At 46.2% G+C, this 18052-nt stretch overlaps 1 protein-coding gene across 4 annotated transcripts in view; it reads right to left on the minus strand.

The window, feature by feature from the left end:
- Positions 1–7500: 7500 nt before the first annotated feature.
- ADGRF5 (adhesion G protein-coupled receptor F5) overlaps positions 7501–18052 on the minus strand; it is a 93045-nt gene continuing 82493 nt past the window's right edge. For 3 of the 4 annotated variants that reach the window (XM_010994315.3, XM_064476566.1, XM_010994313.3), the window contains 6 exons: positions 16308–16487; positions 12904–14289; positions 11616–11657; positions 11472–11531; positions 10783–10867; positions 7501–8903 (listed from right to left, as the gene is read on the minus strand). In XM_010994315.3, coding sequence (XP_010992617.2) covers positions 8824–8903; positions 10783–10867; positions 11472–11531; positions 11616–11657; positions 12904–14289; positions 16308–16487 — 1833 coding nt within the window. In that variant the 3' untranslated portion in view covers positions 7501–8823. Of the gene's footprint in view, positions 8904–9520; positions 9588–10782; positions 10868–11471; positions 11532–11615; positions 11658–12903; positions 14290–16307; positions 16488–18052 lie in introns of all 4 variants that reach the window. The other variant, XM_064476565.1, reaches the window with a different exon arrangement.

The following is an 18052-nucleotide window of genomic DNA, read 5'->3' on the forward strand; positions in this document are numbered from 1 at the left end:
TCTCACGGTAATAAAGCAAGATAGCGAGTAAGAGAGTAGTTTCGAGTTAAAAATATACACCAAGAGGACTGTTTAATTTTCAGAGTGGATGAGAAGCTAGCCAGCCACCCACCAGTCTTCTCTCTCCCAAGACCAAACTGGAAATAACCTCCAGCTTTGCTCCTCCACGTGCTTCCCAGCCCTGCGAATTCACAACTGACTTTACTCTGAGGCCCGGAGAAGGCGTTCCCTTCACTCTCTGGGTCTTTCCTCGGAAGGCAGCTCCAGGCATCGTGGCTGCTGGATTCCTTGGTCTTACATAGTGGGACTGAGTCCGAGTTGTTTGAAAGGCTGAACTATCACCCCTCCCCCACAATGTTAAAACGAATCGAGATTCTAAATTCTGCTACATATTCACATAGTGATTAAATACCGAGCTCTCCCAAGTCAGCCAACCTGTTTTTGTAAATGTAGTGGTATCTGCTCTGTGATTTGGGGCTCCCCAGCAAGCATGTTAAGTTAAAGATTCATTCTAGGCATGTGTGTGCACATGAATAATCTGAAGGCCAGGAGCAGACAGCTGTGGACCCCAGGGTCACTCAACCCTGGCATACTGAAATCTGGAACCAGGTCCTCTTTGCCGTGGGGGCTGTTCCATGCCCTGGAGGATGTCAGCAGCATCCTGGCCTTTGCCACTAGATGGCGGTAGTGCCCCTCCCCAGTGGTGACAACCAGAACTGTCTCTGGATGTTGCCAGTGTCCCCAGTTGAGAACCACTGGCCTAATTGGATCAACCAATTGGAATATTCCACTAAGTGAGGGAGACCAGGACCAAGCAGAGTTCTAGCCTAAGTTTCTACCCCAAAAGTTAGTCCACTGGACCTGCCGGAGTTTTGTACCTAGAGCTGTTTGATAATTCCACTTTACTAATGCAAAGATGATTTCCAGCATCCTTCATATTAATAGCAAAACTCCTGATGTGGCTTGAGGTGGCAATATTCAAAAGTGTTTGACAGAGATATTTCTGCAGTATAGACTCATACTTAGGATCCTTCCATGTTAACTAACTACCACCAGGGTGTTTCAGAATCCTTCGGCTACCACCGAATCTGCAGGGCGGGCACACGACTCAGACTCAGTCAGTCACAGCTCCTGGCTCTGCCGTAGACACACGTACGGGATGGAAAGGAAAGAGTCGCTCTTCCTTTGTGATCTCAGTCTGTGGTTCATAGGCCTGCTAGAGTTCTTTCCTCGAAGATCTGTCTTGGAATGAAATAAACACATTGGGAGACAGAGCCATAAAGGGAGAGCAAGAACGCTGAGAACACTGAGCCCCTGGGTCCAGCTGTGCCTGAAGGCGTATCCATCTAGCATCTTCCACATGAACTAATAAATGTTCATGCCTGCTTCAACTAGTTTCAGACATGCTGCTGTTACTTGTAACAGAGAGAGCTTTAAGTGACTCAGTTTCTATAGCCCATAACTGGCTCATCTGTACAGAAAGGAAATACTGGGGTTAGTTTAAGGATTAAACAAAATCTTGTATTACAAAGGATTTCCCAAAGTTAAATTGAGATGCAAATGCTGGGAAGTTAACCAGACTCACTTATTTGTCAAGGGATTTCTTCCTTTCTGTTTTAATCATGGGCACGATTTAAAGTCAAACCTGGGGAAAATGATGGTTTAGGATGTCATGTCCCTTCAGGGTTACTTTCAAAGACTCCTAACTATGAATTAAATGCAAAAATGTGGAGGGTGTATGTATTTTGATTCTGAGTAGATTGTGTCTAAATCTAGGTCCTCTCTGTGTGTATAATTTTCACACACAAACACACACACGTGTGATATAAAATAATCCTGGCTAACTCCATTCCACAACCACTGTGGTCAGATACTGTTCTGGAGGCTTCATCAGAAGCAACTCTTCACAACAACCTTTTAGACCTGTCCCCTCATTACTCACTTTTGTGTTGTGGAAATTGAGTCACAAGGGACTTTATCCAAGGTCACAAAGCCAAGAAGTGAAGGGCAGACCATTGCAAAGCACAAAGTCTGGCTCCAGACAGAGCGCAGGCTCCTCACCACCACCCTCTTCTCCCAAATTAGCCATCAAACAGCACTAACGAACAATCAGTCATGTCCGTGTGTACCAAGTGAAGCCGAGATTTCACATAGTCCCAGTAACCAATCAGCCGCTGCTTCAGCCTGCCCATCACAAGGGAAATCACGATGGAGCCCAGCTGACAAGGACCGAGGTCTCAATTCTCCACCGGACTTTAAACACAGCCTTAAAGACACACTTCCTTTCTGGGAAACCATATTTTCCTCCATGTGTCTAAATGACATCCAATGCCATGAGAATGCTTAATAAGTCTGTGACAAGAATAAAAATAGGACCACGGTGGAGTGGAACCCTGTGGAAGCCCATTTGGATGAAGATTAAAGACTAAAATGTCAAGTACAAAGCTCTTCCTTTGGGCAGTCAGCTGGGTGGCTGATGGGAGATCTACTGTCACTAAAGGAACACAGCTGGACTCCTTCTGTGCTCCATCAGAGACCGGAAAAGGCAGTGGACCCACTCGGAAGTTCCGAGTTTGCCCAGAACTCAGAGCTGTGGGAGTCTGCCTGTGTGAAATTGCCTGGGGAAACAGTAGAGTGAGGTGGTGCGCAGGTTCTAGGCCAGACACTCTGCAGTTGACACCTGGCTCTACCATTCTTCAGCTGTGTGACTCTGGGCAAATGATTAACCTCTCTGTGCTGAGTTTATTCATCTGTTATGAAAAAGGATAGTCATTCAACCCTGTTAGGGGTTTGTTGTCAGGCTTAAATGAGATTATAGGACAGCACCAAACACATGGTTAGAACTCAGTAAATGTTTGTGAATATAGTTAGATGGTTATCAGCCGTTTTCCCTGAGGGGTAAATTTCATTCCATTGGTTGTGTCTCTCTCCTAGAGGCTGGTACACGTTAAACCTCATTTCCCCTTGAGATTTTGTTTTCTGTCAGAGCGATGTCACATGTAAGGGAGAAGGGCTGGGAGCTATCCTGAGGGGTATGAATAATATCCCAGGGCATGTGACTTCTCCAGTGGTCAGGAGTCCTCTGCCGGGTTATACAAGGCCAGCTCATCTTGTCCTTCCGCCCCGAGGACCGGCAGTCGGCGCTGTTTACTTCTGAACCTTCTCGGATCACACTTTGGCTGGCAGAGCCCACAGCTGCTTCTTCATCGAGTATTCAGAGACTAGACCAGAACCTCCCCAGCTGGCCTGCTCTGCTGGCGCATATGTCATTCAGCCGTGGAACAGCTGCACAGTCAACACAGATTGAAAAGGAAAGCCCAGCTCAGCAGCAGTTTTCGGTGGGTGAGTGAGAAAAGGGAATGAATCACCCTGGTTCATGCTCTTGGAGGTGCAGGGATGGAAATGTGTGACAGTCCCACGAAACATGGAAAGCACCTGTTTGGCTTCCTCAAACTACTTTCCGGACCCTTGTCTGGAATGGATCAACTGATTTCTGGGGATGCTTTTAGCTTTGCCTTTGGGTGCATAAACAGGATGCAGTCCCTGAAGGAGGAAAAAAAGAACAGAAGGCGGGAGCAATCCTGGTTCGTATTTCTCTGAAATGGACACCTGCCTGGAATCCTGGCTCTCCCCACACTTCCACCTCGTTTGCTTTTCTCCTGCAAGGAGCGTAATATAAAAGTGTTAGGAGGTGGGGAGTGAGAGTGGTTCTTTTCGTAGACTGCAAGTTACCTCTCTTCTGCAAGCGGCCCTCCGGACGCAAATCTATCCACCTCCGGCTGCGCATGTTTGAGGCTCGGCAGTGGGGCCCAGAAGAGGCGCCTCCTCTAATGACCACCAGGTGGCGATCAAACCTCAGGAGAAGCCGGCGGGCTCTTGGGAAGGGGCCCCAGCGTGGAGGCCCGCTGTCACTCATCAGCCGAGCGGGCCTTCCTGTCTGGACCGCTCTGACCTGGACAGCTGCGCGACAGAGCCTCTGGGCATGGGAAACGCTCACAGTTCCAGAAAAGCAGTAAAGGGCTGTACGAATTTCCTCGGTTAATCAAAATCAAACACGGCTTTCCTCCACTCTTGGGGGTGGGGGCTGTTTGTGAGGACGGAAGACAGAGAGGATGGTACCCATCAAAACTGGTTCCCAAAAAGGCGGGGCTGGAAGTCATCCGCGAATGGCGCTGTTGAATGTGGGAAGTGGGCTGTGACCGCAATCTTCCCATGACTTGCCCCATCCGTTCCTGTTGCTTTTCATGCTGAGAAAAAGCCTCCCCCCCACCCCCCGACTCCTAGGTTTGTTCTGTTTGATTTCTAATAGTCGCCAGCACACTTCTTTTGGGACTTGGCTCTGCATTAAAGAAGAAAAATCCTGGAGTGCTCGCGAGCTCATGTATCCCTCACCCTCCGCCCATTCGTGCAGCGGGATCACTCGTGACCTTTCAACTCTTCATCTCAGAGTTTACAGGTGAAACTGAAAGAAGTCTAGAAAGTCATTTTAAAAAATAGATGAGATGATGGCATCTAAACCATTGGAGCCCACGCCCACCCCACACCGGAAAATGGTATTTGGAGACAAATAACAGGATCTGGCACAGGGTGGGTTTCAGTAATTGTTCTCATCTTTCCTTCTTTCTTTTTCTGCCTGCTCCATATTCACGAAGAGTAGTCATGAAAATCGTTTCCTCTCTAGAGGATAAACTTAGATCTGTCTACCCAGGACAGAGAAACATGGGGCGGTGACGTTGGTGAGCAGGATGTTATTAGGGGCTTCATTGCTGCCCCACTCCTTCAGTACCACTGATGGGAAGAGAGATGGGAGTCGGGGGGGGGGGGGTGGAGGGTGGGAGGTGGGGCAGAACTTGGTTGGTGGGGGGAGGGGCTGAAGAATGAGAAGAATCCAGGGCCCGAGAAGCATTTTGACTTGGCTTTTAAGGACGGGGAGGTCAGATGGACAAAAGCTTAGAGAACTGGCCAGCATGTGTATGCCCGTCTCTGCCCTGTTGGCATAAATATAAAAGGTACATTAGCCCCGGGGTTCCCTCTTCCTGCCGTGCCAGACACACACCAAGTGGGGAAGGTTTTCAGGTATGGAGTTGTGTACCTCTTTGCATCTGGACAAGTCAAGCTTTTCCCCCCAGCATCCTTTCCCTGAATTTCCATACAGCTGAAGCCATCCCCAGGGAAAGCTGCCCTCTGTCCCATTTGCATATTTAGCAGACAGAATAACACTGAAACACTTGCCACACATAGGCCTTATCACTGATACTGCCAGAGAGACCTTTCTCAGTATGATCACTACTATGGATAAAGGAAAGTTTATCCACAGCGAATGCCTTTTACAGATTCTACAGAGCAGTGTTGGGTCCTTAACTGTTTTTGTAATTTTTTTTCAACAATCTGATAAATTATCTTCTATAATCTTCTCCCTTTGACTGCAGGCAGGACCTGTGAATATGACATCACTCCCATGAGTAGATTACATAATATGGCCAAGGTGAAGGAATTTTGCAGATACTATTAAGGTCCCGAATCACCTGATTTTGAGTTAATCTCCAGGGAGATTATCCTGGGTGGGCCTGACCTAATCAGGTAAGTCCTTCAAAAGCGCTTCTAGAGATCAGAGACTGAAGAAGTCAGAGAGATTCAAAGCAGCACAGAAGCTCTTCTGTTGCTTTAGAAGAAGCAAACTGCCTTGTTAGAAGAAGATCCCATGGCAGGACACCTTCAGGAGCTACGTAACTCAGTCTTGCAACTACAGAGAATGGAATTCTGCCAAGCAACCACTGAGCTTGGAGGAGGACCCCGGCTTTCAGAAGAGACTGCAGCCCTGGCTGACAACTTGAGTTTGGCCTGAGAAGACTGTGAGCAGAGGACCAAGTTAAGCCATGCCCAGACTTCTGACCTACAGAGACCACGTGATAATGGAACCGAATTTACACACTGAGAGATTTCCAGAACACAGGGAAGTATCAGGCACTTTTCAAATGAAGTAGACCACACATCTCACTTTGAACCAATGCCAGAGCCCACGTTCTGCCTTCCCTTGGAAATCCCTTGCCAAAAGTTTTGTAATCATTGCTGATGGAGAGCTGGTGACCTCAGGGCCAAATGGAGCTCCTGCTTTTATAATTTACAGATTCAGAGACTGCTCTCTAAGAATTTTGAATTCTTTTGGTCATTTTAGGATATTTTTGGCAATCAGCAGGGGTTGATCTGTGTAGCTTACAGTTGAGCAGAAAACAGCATTCATTGTATTTCTCCAGTTTTGTGTATAGCTTTTCTGGAATTTGGATCTGGTGCTGTGACTTGAAAGGTGGGAGGTACATGAATGCCTCTGTGTGTGTGTGTGTGTGTGTATGGGGTGAGGGTAAGGGAATGTGCCTCAGTTAACAAATGTGGGAGGAGGACCAGCTCTACACCCTATGGAATCCCACTGCAGTTTCCTGCTATTACTGGGGTTCCCTTCACAAAGTCAAACACAATGATTCCCAAAAGACCCCTACAGAAGAGGGTGGAAAGTCTGTGTTTCTTGCTGCTTTGTGTTTCCGAACATGAGAACCACAGCCTCCTCCTGAGAAGCTGCTCTGTCCTCGGCTGATCATGTCAAGGTGGCCGTGCTAATGGGGTGCACTGCAGCCCTGCCTCAGTCCTCTTGGGTGTAACTCCAGGAGCCAAAAGGGTAAAGCCATCCTTCCTCTAATTAGATTTAGAGGAAGAATGGCTAAATCTAATTCAGTGGATCCTCCAATCTAACTTCTGGTTCTATCTTCTCTGTGTTGAGCTCTGCCCAAAGTTGATCATTCCCTGTGGAATTTTAAGCCTGACAGTCATTTCCTTCAGGGACTTTAAGGAGCTCTGCAGCTGGGATCATGCATGATGTCACCATTTCCAGGCAAACGTGGGTGTAGATGTCTACGTCGTTTGTGAATAGATAGAAAAAAAGGGGTACATTTCCTTCGATCTGTCCTACCTCCCCGCTCCCCATAAAGAAAAGAGAAAGAGAAACAGAATTTAAAATTAAAGTAAAAAGTGGGTAGGTGTAGCTCAGTGGTAGAACATGTGCTTAGCATGCACGAGGTCCTGGGTTCAATCCCCAGGATCTCCGTTAAAAATAAATAGATAAAACTAGTTACCCACCCTCCAAAAATAAAATAAAATTAAATTAAAGTAAAGTAAAAGGAGGAGATTTTAAAGAGTTAAAATATTAAAAGGAAACTCTTTTGAACCTCAGTGAATAAATGGTGGTGACTCTTGGCCTCTCTTGTCTTTCCTTTCGGATGGTTGGTCCGTTTAGATTTGTCCTTATGAAGACCACACATCTCGCATTGTCAGAGAAGCCCCCCATCTTTTTTCTGTTTCATTGCCTCCCTGGAGTCAGTCTGCTATTTGGAGGGTACAGTTGCTGCAGCTACAGTGCATGGTTAACTTTAATACGGATGCAATTTTAATAAATATTTGTATTTTTATGAAATGCACATGCAAGTCAAAAAAACACACACATACACAGAATTCACGAACAATCTCCACCATCTGTTCATCAAGGTGTCATTAGGGGCACAGACGAGCCAGCTATAAAACTTCTTTCCAGAAGATTTCTAAGTGGTTGGAATAAACACAACTTAGACAGTAGAAAATTCTTCATGTATATTGGTCTGGGAACTTAGGGACTGAAAGAACTAATACACAGAGACCTAGACAACACGCCAGGGCCACCAACTCCACAGTAACAGTAACAATAATAATATACAACCAACACTATGAGATAATTAAAATCTAGTCTATCACGCACGGAGAAGTACCTGTAAAGCTGTTAAATAGAATACATGACAGTTGGTGGGGGTGGTTCTGTTTTCAGTGCACTACATCCCACTTGGAAAGAAATGGATATAAAAATATATATGTATATATATTTTTTTGCTTTCAAAAAGTGGAACAAACCAAAAGATAAGCCTTTTCTGATAAACTATAAAAAATGTGATCAGCAGTTGGTCTGCTTGGCTCTAACAAAGCAGGGTTATCAAACGTCCTCTGTAGATTTATTACACTTAGTTCAAACCTTAATATATAGTAGTGTGTGTGTGTGTGTGTTTGTTTAGCATCATAAGAATCATGTCTCCTTCCATGCATTTCTTGTAAGTATCATCATCCACTTGAAAGCATCCAGATGATATAATTTCCTCCCTATTTTTTTCACTGCCTTTTTTGGTCTCTCACAGCTAAGAAAATACCAGGAAGATATTGAACTTTCTCCACGGCTAAACTTCAGTTTCCACTTTGGAGCCATTTTTGGATTCTCAGCGTTGCAGCCTCTGAGTATTAACTAATTATCAGAGATCATTAACATGGAAATCTGAAAATGTGGTCCTTATTTTGTTCTCAGTCTTTTTCTTTTCCTTCAAGTTTGCTCCTCCCTTCTTCCTCCCTCCCTCCCTTCTTCCTTCCTTCCTGTCTAGAATCCACTGAAGCATTTCCTACATACTAGCCTTCAACTTATTATTTTAATCAAAGCTAGTCGTTGGACCCAGGGTGTTGAAAGGTAAAAATGTCTCTTTGAAATTCTATTTTACAATATAGACAGAGAAGTTGGGCTTGAGTTTCACTTAAATACTATACACATTTGGGTGGGGGTTGGGCAGCAACATAAATGTAACAAACAATTCCTTTTAGTCTGTCTTTACACAGGAAAGCCTCTTCCCTACTGAGAAAGTCTCTTCAGCATCTGCTCCCAGATGCCTGGGGAGAAAACATTTTACCCATGCCTTTGAAAGGATCTCTCTTTCAGAGCACATCCACTGTTCCCCAAGAGATCACATGGGCTGGATTTTCCTGTTCTCAGTTGAGCAATGAATAAGCACTGGATGTGTTTTCCAGGGATGAGCTGGTTGTTTCTGGGGTGGACACATTGTAGGTTCCTGCAAAGCAGAACAGCAGCTGTTTCAGGACACGCCTGCGTCATCACCAGGGTGTGAATCTCTCCTAAAGGCCCAGGGGGCGCTCTACTCCAGGAGCCAGGTAAGCTCGTGCCATGCCTGGAAACAGACCCATGCCTGCCCACACCCCCACCCCGAAGTTCTGGAATACAAACAAAGCTGTTCTCAAGCACGCGTGGCAGCCAACAAGACAAGCACTAATAACTTCACATCCTACTAGTAGCCAGAATTTCTACAAAGGATGGGGATCTCGACAGGGGCAGCCCTCCGCAAGCGTCCACATGCACGGGCCTGGGGGAATCCGCTGGAGGGAAGGGGTCTGGTCCCCTCAGGCTGGCGTGACTTGGGGGAGCTCTCAGGAATGGCCTGGAGGCTGATCTGGAAGGTGAAGAGGAAAAGGGAGAAAAGGGAAGAAAAGAGAAAATTACAGGGGAAGAAAAGGCAGGACCAGAAAAGAAGCAGAAGTCGGGGGACGCTGAGCATGGGTGTAGCAGGGAGGGCAGCCTGGGGGTGGCGACGGCACTGGCTCGGCGGTCAGCCAGGAGGTGGGGCTGAGCACGGGGAGGGTGAGCAAGCTGAGCGACAGGTGCCCACCCTACCATTAGATGGGCGAACTGCCACAGCTAACAAGGTTTCCATCACTGCCTGGGGGGCCCTCTGGGGCTGCTGACGACACAAACCAAAGTTACAGTGATGACAGAACCCTCAAGAGGCCGACATGGATCTGCCTTCAAGACCCTGACAGGCTGAGCCGCAGTGGCCGGCCACCTCAGCCCAGGGACCTCGGGAAGAGGGCCCTCGCTCCACCTTTGATCTGACTGATTCAGAGACAAGGAACACATTGTACTGGCCTTACATGTTGCAGCATTCTGATTCTCTGGAATGCTTCCTAGCATTTTCACTCTTTTTGTTTTAATGCAAATGCTAAACACATTCCCAGGGACCACGCTGGCCAAAGGCATATTCCCTGGCGATTTGATCCTTTTACAGCAGGGCCAAATCGGGAGGGAAGGTCCTCCAGTTTCCTGAGTAATGCATCCAACTGAAGCCCAAACCACCAAGTCCTCTGGAGTGTTCATAATGAATAGTCATCCTTAAAATTTGCTTTTTTATGAAAAGCCTTAGCCTGGAAGGCTTTTACCACATTGGACACATTTCTTCATGTGTGAGATCTGCTCAGCTTTGAGGAAGTGGAAACAATTCTGGTGCCTGTTTTCCTGGGCAGCGGGGGAGAGGGTGGTGGTGGTGACATGGGACAGGGCTTCAACTTGCCAGAAGAGCTGAGACCCACTGCTCAAAGTCATTAACATTCTTTATACCTCCAAGGAGGCAACATTCACTGCGCATGTTCCTAACAGAATAGCTAACTTGGTGATGCCTTATATGTGTGTGCAGTTTTATAAATGTCTATGTGGAAAACAAACACACTCCAAAAAAAAAAAAAAGGAAGAAAGAAAAGAAAAAGGAAACAGAAATCAAACTCACAGCCTGGGATCCTACCATGGGATTCTCCAAATATATTCTTTGTGGCCCCGTAGCCCAGAAACACAAGCTACCCATCCCTGTCTAACATGAACAGAGGATAACTCAGTGTTCGGCCAGAAGTTTATCGTTCCCATGTGGATGGTGGAAATGGTTTTTATGGAGAGCTCTCCCCAGGCTGAAGGCCGTTGCCCCCCGTACGAACTTTCTGGTCGTTTGAGAAACTGTAAGCAAGTTCTTGTATTTAACCTCTGCCCCAAAAGAGGCCATTGCTGGTAAATTCCCTGAAGTGGGGAGTGAGAAAGTAAGGGTGTGAGACTCCCCCCGAGAACGAGTATGTTTGGGTCAACCCAGAAAACATCTAGAGGTCACTACGTACCTGTTTTACCAAACAAATTGTTAAATCTTCTTGATATTGGAGAACTCATAGAAAATACAGGTGTAGATGAAGCTAGGGATGTTGACTAGAAAAGAAAAAAAGAATGAACAAAACAAACACGTTAGACCAAGGCCCCCCTTATCATTCTCTAGGATGGTTTGTTTGCTGCCCTCTAGTGGTCACTGTCTGCATCTTTCATCTCCCTTCCTTAAGGGGAGATGACTGTGAATTTCTGCTTCAAACAAACTGAACAGGGGAGCCACCTTTTGAAACACCTGCACCTCATTATCAGGATTAGGGAAATAAATTTCAAATACACATTTTAATGTTTGATAGGGCTTATTACCTTCTGGCATGTGAAAACAAATATACTTGAGTGCAGTGGTTACTTTCCAAAATGAACTACAGAACATTCTATTCATCGTTATTCTTCCAATTGTGTGTGTGTGTTTTTTTAAGTCACCTTGAGTTTCCCCAGGTTGATTCTCATTGAAATTAGGTTTTAACCTCCAGTTGATATGATCTGTGCCATCTGACCCCATTTAAAGATGTGGGGACAACATCTTAACGATGTTGGCTGTGTTTAATAGGCAGAAGCAGGTGAGAAGCAAACACAGTGGACTAATCTATGCTAAAATTGGTCGTGGGGGAGAGGGGTTTTTGAAAGTCTCTACAAAGGAAATACTCACCTTCGAGTGCTGCGAAGACCATCTCGACCGTGAGAATTTATTCAGCAAGGCTTCCTGTACCTGCATTGTTTAAAAGCCATTGTCAATTCAACATGTCACCAGCATCTTGGACTTTTCTGGAAGCATGACTGTCATTGTTCTTACCTTCTGATCCCAGAGGCATCCAAAGAGTAAAATGAATAATCCCTGAAAAATGAATTGAGAAGAATTGTATTTTAATCATGATAGAGTCTAGCAAAATAGGAAATATTGTTAATGCACCATAGAATTTGCACTAACTCTCTGCACATCTGCATTTATGGTCCAGTGGATGATTCTGTGGTAGTTCCACATCAAACAGCCTTAAATGTTACAATGTCATGAAGCTATTTTGCATTTCCCTATTTCCACCCAACTGTGAACTGGAGGGCCTGCTGGTTATGCTATTAAACACAGCTCTTATGTCTACAGGAGCCCTCACATAGTTGTGATGGGGACATAAGGTGTGGGGTGGAATGATCAGTCCCTTCTAGTTGAGGCATATTATAAACATCGTTAGACATGAGCCTTAGAGTTTGGAGGCATGGACCCAGGAGCAGAAGTTAGGATCTGCATGGTCTTGGCGCAAGCATCTAGGGGCAACGTCTCAACTCCACCTCCAGACGCCCTGCCTCCTCACCAGCTCATGGGGGCCTATGCTTACCATTAATCTACTGGTTGAATCAGAATTAAGCATCCCTTTCCTTGTGCTCCAAAGGCTTGCTGTCTGTACCTCTGCAAAAGCCCTCCTAACAAGGTGGCTCGCGTTCTGATTAGTCATGTGCAAAAAGGATGTCTTTTTCACTTTAGTATAATGGAGCAGAATGCCTGCCTTACATAGAGAATTCATTCTTTCGTCCTTCAGCAACTGTTTTCAAAGAACCTGCTATGTGGCACACAGCATTCGTTTCATTCACCAGATGGTTATTGAGCACCTGCTCTGTGCCCAGGTCTTTGTCTGCATGAGGGATGTAGTGATAAATAAGACAGATGCTGCCCCTGACCTCACAAAGACAGCTCCTTTAGTGCTTGTGGAAGTCAGCTGGAGGGACTGTTTGGTTTCAGGGCGGTATTTTCATCTAGGAAAGAATAGACAGCATCCAGATAATGTTGGATAAAGAGCAAAACCCAGTGTGGGGAAAGGACTTTGCTCTTATTTGTGCTGTGGGGGCACTTAGAAGAGAGTGGCATATGTGACCAGATCATAATACAGGCGTTAAGAGGTATGCGCTTCCATGGGAACCGAGGAATGTGCCCTTCCTGCTTCACTGAGCTCCTGTCATCACCGTTCTTTAGGGCTAGGGCGTCCTCGGAACTAAAATCCTTCCCCATTCCTACTCCTGTTTGTGTTTCTCTCATTAGTTTGTCCCAGCAGCACAGACCCTCCCTGAGAGCCCTGCCCTGCAGAACGTACCTGGAAGGCATTGAGGAGGGTGAATACAATGTGGAAGACGGCATTGCTCCCTTGGAACACGGTGGCAAGACCGAAGCCCCAGGTGAGCCCCAGGAGTGGCGTGAGGACCCCGATGCTCTTACTGATCTGAAACAGGCTGCTCTTCTCCTGCTTGCTGGGCTTGTCCCCGATGGAAGGTCTCAGGATCTTGGTGATGACCACCACAGTGATGGTCACGTTCACCACCACGATGATCAGTGCAGGGATGACAAAGGCCAGCAGGGCCTTGGTGTCCTCCCAGTTGAGCCAGCAGGCGTTCTTCCTTGTGTAGACCTCCTGGGGCTGGGTGGCCCCCACCGTGATGACAGAGATGACCAGAGGGCAGCCATAGCCGAGGGAAAACGCAATGGCCTTCTGCAGGGACTTGCTTGTGTCGTGCAGGATGAAGACCAGCCGATAGAAGAGCATGAGGCCCAGCGTCAGCATCCAGAAGAAGACACTGAGGTAGAAGAAGTGGATGAAGAAGGTGGCGGCCACACAGGCCGTCTCGTTGAGTGGGTAGTGATGGTCGTGGATGGCGGCCGCCACGATGAACCAGATGTCGGCGACCAGAAGGGAGGTGGCGATGTTCACGATGCAGATGTGACGCATGGAGGAAGTCCGGTTCTTGGTCACCGATTTCCACACCACAGCTTCCACAACGAGACAGGCTGCTAAGCTCACGATGGAAAAGCACAAGCCAATGTAGGAAATGATATCTAGTAGGATTTTCAGGAGAGAACTGGGGTCTGGGGAATCGGGGGACATGAGGATGGAGAAGGATGTGAGGTGGTCACAGCTGCAGGACACGCTGTCCTCGGTGACTTCTTTAACATAGCAGCCACTGCTGTCCCAGCCCCCTGTGTGGTTGGCGAGGCTGAAGTTCCAGAAGACGCACCGGGGTACCCAGCCCGGAGGGTTGTTGTTCTTGAAAGTCATTGCAATCCTGAATGGCGTGGGTAGACGGTGGCTGACAATGGTTGTCATCACTAAGCTGTTTGCAGAATTCTTTTCCTGAGTATCCTGGGCAAGGATGGTTTTGAGAGTCGGGAAAGCCACGGTGACAACAGATGACCCTGGCTGCAGGTGCTGGAGCTGGCACTCGTCGATGGTCACGTTGCCCCAGAGGTCAGAGTCTAAGAAAACAAAGCTCTGTTTGTAGGACTTGGGGTGGCCAGATTTTATCACCATGCTCTTCATCTGCACGTTAGGATGGGAGATGCTGCTGCTTTCTGACCGTAAAGCTCGGGAAAATCTTTCCACTGAATTCAGGAGCTGGGAGCTCTGGTTGGTCTGTTGCTGTTGTGACATCTTCCAGGTATTCAAGACGGGCTTGCCGAGGATGACGCTGACCGTGGAGAGAACGTGCTGCAATTGACACGGCACAGGGTCAAGCCAACCAACTGTTTCTCAATCATAGAAGAGAGGCAAAAAAACAAAAAACAAAAAACAAAAAAACACCTCCCTGGAAACTGGTTAAATGAGTCCAGGAAAGAGGAAAAGAGAAGAGAAGAATGTGGCATCACAAGCTATGAGGAACTGTGACCTGACTTCTTATGGAGGAAATTATCAGAGGATGGGTCCCCTTGACTGTGAGACTTTGTTGCACATTTAGCTATTGTGATGGTGAGAACTCTGCTCCCCCGCCACCCGCTAAGGCCAGTTCGGCAGGTTAGCAGAGATACTTCTTGTCTTAGTTTGTTTGAAATCTCAAGCCTGCAGAGCATTTTTGAGGGGTGGCATTTTGCCAGCAAGGGTGAGGTAGTCTCAGAAGACCCTCTCGAATGCTGAGCAACGAATGAGCAATGAGAGTGCTGTCAAGGTCATCATCTTTCTTTTTTTTTTTTTCTAAAAGTTTTGATTCTCTCTCCCATGAACTTGGGGTTGTCATTTTCCATTTGTGGTGTCTCTAATGGAGAGAAGTGGCTTCTTTGCCTTGTTCTGTTCTCTGAAATTATGAGCCTGGAATTAGATAAATGGTGGCCCCCAAATGGCTTGACTGATTCCCCAGACCCTGTGAATGTGACCTCACGTGGAGAAAGGGTCTGTGCAGATGTAATGAAGTTAAGGATCTAGAGAGAAAATCATCATGGATCACCACGTGCAAAACCATCATGGGCTCTATACCCAATGACAAGTATCCATATAAGGCAGGAAAGGAGAAGGCAAATGGCGAAGACCATGTGCAGACAGTCGGGGAGGGTGGAGTGAGGCAGCCACAGCCAAAGACCACTGGAGCTACTGCAACCTGGAAGAGGCAGGAAGGATTCTCCCCTAGAGCCGTTGGAGGAAATATGGTCCCCAGGCACCTTGATTTCAGACTTCTAGCCTCATGAAATGTGAGAGGGTACATTTCCATCACTGTAAGCCACCCGGTTTGTGGCAATTGGGTACAACAGCCTTAGGAAATCTACGTAACATCCTTATACTCTTGTTACCCAAGCTGCTTGCCAGTTGCCTCTGGTTGGGTTTGGCCAATGAGAAGCATTGGCAGGAGGGGGCAGGATGGGAGAAGAAAGAAGCTGAAATATATTTTTCCTGCTACCCACTGCACCCCCGTTTCCACTCTCAGTACATCTTTGGCGACCATTATGCCCTCCAGTACTGTAGCTCCTGCTGGGCGAGCCCTCCTCCCTCCAAGCCTTCAGCCCTCCCTCGGAAATCCCTCACATGCAATTTCCTCTCCTTCCCTCATTATTCTCAGGGTACTAACAACCTCTAAATAGTGCTGGTCTCTGAGTTTCTCACCACCGGTTTTTTAATTCCTGGCTTTACCTCTGTAACTATCCCTTCATTAAAGTCTCTTCATTTGAACCCTGGTGGGTGAATCCTCTTTCCTCTGAGATCCCCAACTGCTTCAAAGACTTACTGATAGACCATTGAGGACCCCACCTTGTACATACTCTGAAAACTTTTCCTTCCTTGTTTTCATAGAAAGCAGATAAGAATTCGTTCTACTAACTACTATACATAAAATATATACGCAGCAAGGTCCTCCTGCATAGCATAGGAAATTGTATTCAATATCTCATAATAGCCTATAATGAAAAAGAATATGAAGAGGAATGTATATGTGTATAACTGAATCACTATGCTGTACACCAGAAATTTACACATTGTAAACTGACTATACTGCAATTAAAAAAAATTTCAATTCTATTTTAATGAAGAAACTAAAGAAAGATTCTCTAAAGAAATCTTCTTAAGATCCCCAAATAAATACTGGAAACACTCCCTGATATGATAAAAGCCAGAGCTCGCAAAAGATTGCTCTGGAAAAGACAGAGAAGAAGCTACAATGGGGGAGGAGTTAGATTTCTTGACCCCAAGTTCTGAGGGATGAAAAGATGAGTCCCCAAGCTCCTGCCAGGATGAAACAAACTCACCATCATCATTTCTGAATCCACTTGAGTTGGAACCATCGAGAGCAAATCAAGGATGCTGATGATGGCTCCCAGGTCCCCAGGAAACAAGCTGACGTCATGTTTTGCCTTGTCTGTGCTAACAGAAAGATCCTTCAGGTAGGACGGAAGCTTCTTATCCTGAGAGGGGCTCTTGATCAAAGCCTAGTAAGACAAAAGCCAACACAAACAGACAAGCAAAAACTTGCCCATCAGTCCCGCCATCAAATCCTGCTGATCCATCCACGACACAGTCTCTCACATCTGTAGTTTCCTTTCCCCCCGCTTCGCTCCCGTAAGTGGATCCCATAAGCTAACTTACTATCTCTTCAACCATCTGTGTGAGCTCTTCAGATGGAATGTTACATAAGACCTCACCCATGGAAGGGGAACAGCAAGGCATGTGTCAACCTGATGACTAGTTGGGAAAAAAACAAACAAACCAGGAAGCAGATGTGATCATGAGAGAACTGGATTAAAGTTGTGTTAAACTGTCACTTGATGGTCTGTATGAAAGCACCTTTGCCACTCTGCTGTTTCTCATTACTGACCTTGATGACCATTAGAGTGACCTCCATCCCGAACTTCCTGGGACCACTCTGGTTTAGATCTGATGTCCCAGTGTAATTATTAAGAGTGCCCTCTTTTATTTTCAAAAAGCGTCCTGGTTTGGGTGATACATTATACAGTCACCCTGTCTATAATGATCACATGTATGTGTCCTAACTAACCACCACTTAAAAGAATGAACTAAAATCTGATCTTCTCCGTAAAGAACTCTGATGAATGGTCCCATCCAGGGGAGTTCTTCCTCTGAATGCATACATGTTTGTTTTATTTAACAGAATTTACTTTTGTGACATCTTTGCCAATGTCATCTTGCGTTTCCATTTTAATATCTCTCCAATTAAATGATTAGCTCCTTGACAATGTGAGCCATGTGTTATACTTTATACCCTTCTCCTATCCCATGATGCCTCACACAGTACACGTCATTTAACTTCGCACATAGTAGGTGGTCAAGAATACATGTGGAATGGATAAACCAAATGGCGCGTAATAGGTCAGCATGCTCCTTTTCCATTGAAAATACATGTAGTATCTAGAATTGGGGCAAGAGCCCAACGTCAAGTTCAAATTATAATTTCTGCCTTTCTCCATTAGGATAATTTATCTTCCTGATATTTCATCCGTTGAGTTCTAACTCGGATGCCAAGTTTTTAAAGTAGAACTTCCTGATTATCCTAGCCAAAATTAATATGTATGTAACATCTATAGTCTCTATCCAAGCAGAGGTCAAGTTCTGCTTTGACCTCTTCACGCTGATAGGACCTATAATAATGTTTTACACATAGTAGGTACTTGAAAGAATTTGATGTAAGACGAGAGGAAGTACAGGAGATAATTAGATAAGGCATAAACCAATATCACCGGTTTCCCTCAGTTCTTCCATTGAAGGGTGAGGGTGAGACGCTTTGCAGCTGGTTGTCCGAAGCAGTCGCCATTAGCGGTAATCCCACCAGTTGCCTATCAGTGCTTACTTATTATAACTCATGGAATTTTAGGAGTCTCTAACTCTTAGCAACTCAAGTATGAGAGGTGACACATTTCCCCAGCCACATGGCAGGAACCTCTGTTCTACGTAAGAGAGGCTGGCTAGTCCCTTCTGTGACTATAGGCACCTCCAAGGATTGAGGAAATCTCAGACCTGTAAGCGCATAAAGCCCAAC

The sequence above is a fragment of the Camelus dromedarius genome, chromosome 19, assembly GCF_036321535.1.
Source record: "Camelus dromedarius isolate mCamDro1 chromosome 19, mCamDro1.pat, whole genome shotgun sequence".
NCBI classification, from domain to species: domain Eukaryota; kingdom Metazoa; phylum Chordata; class Mammalia; order Artiodactyla; family Camelidae; genus Camelus; species Camelus dromedarius.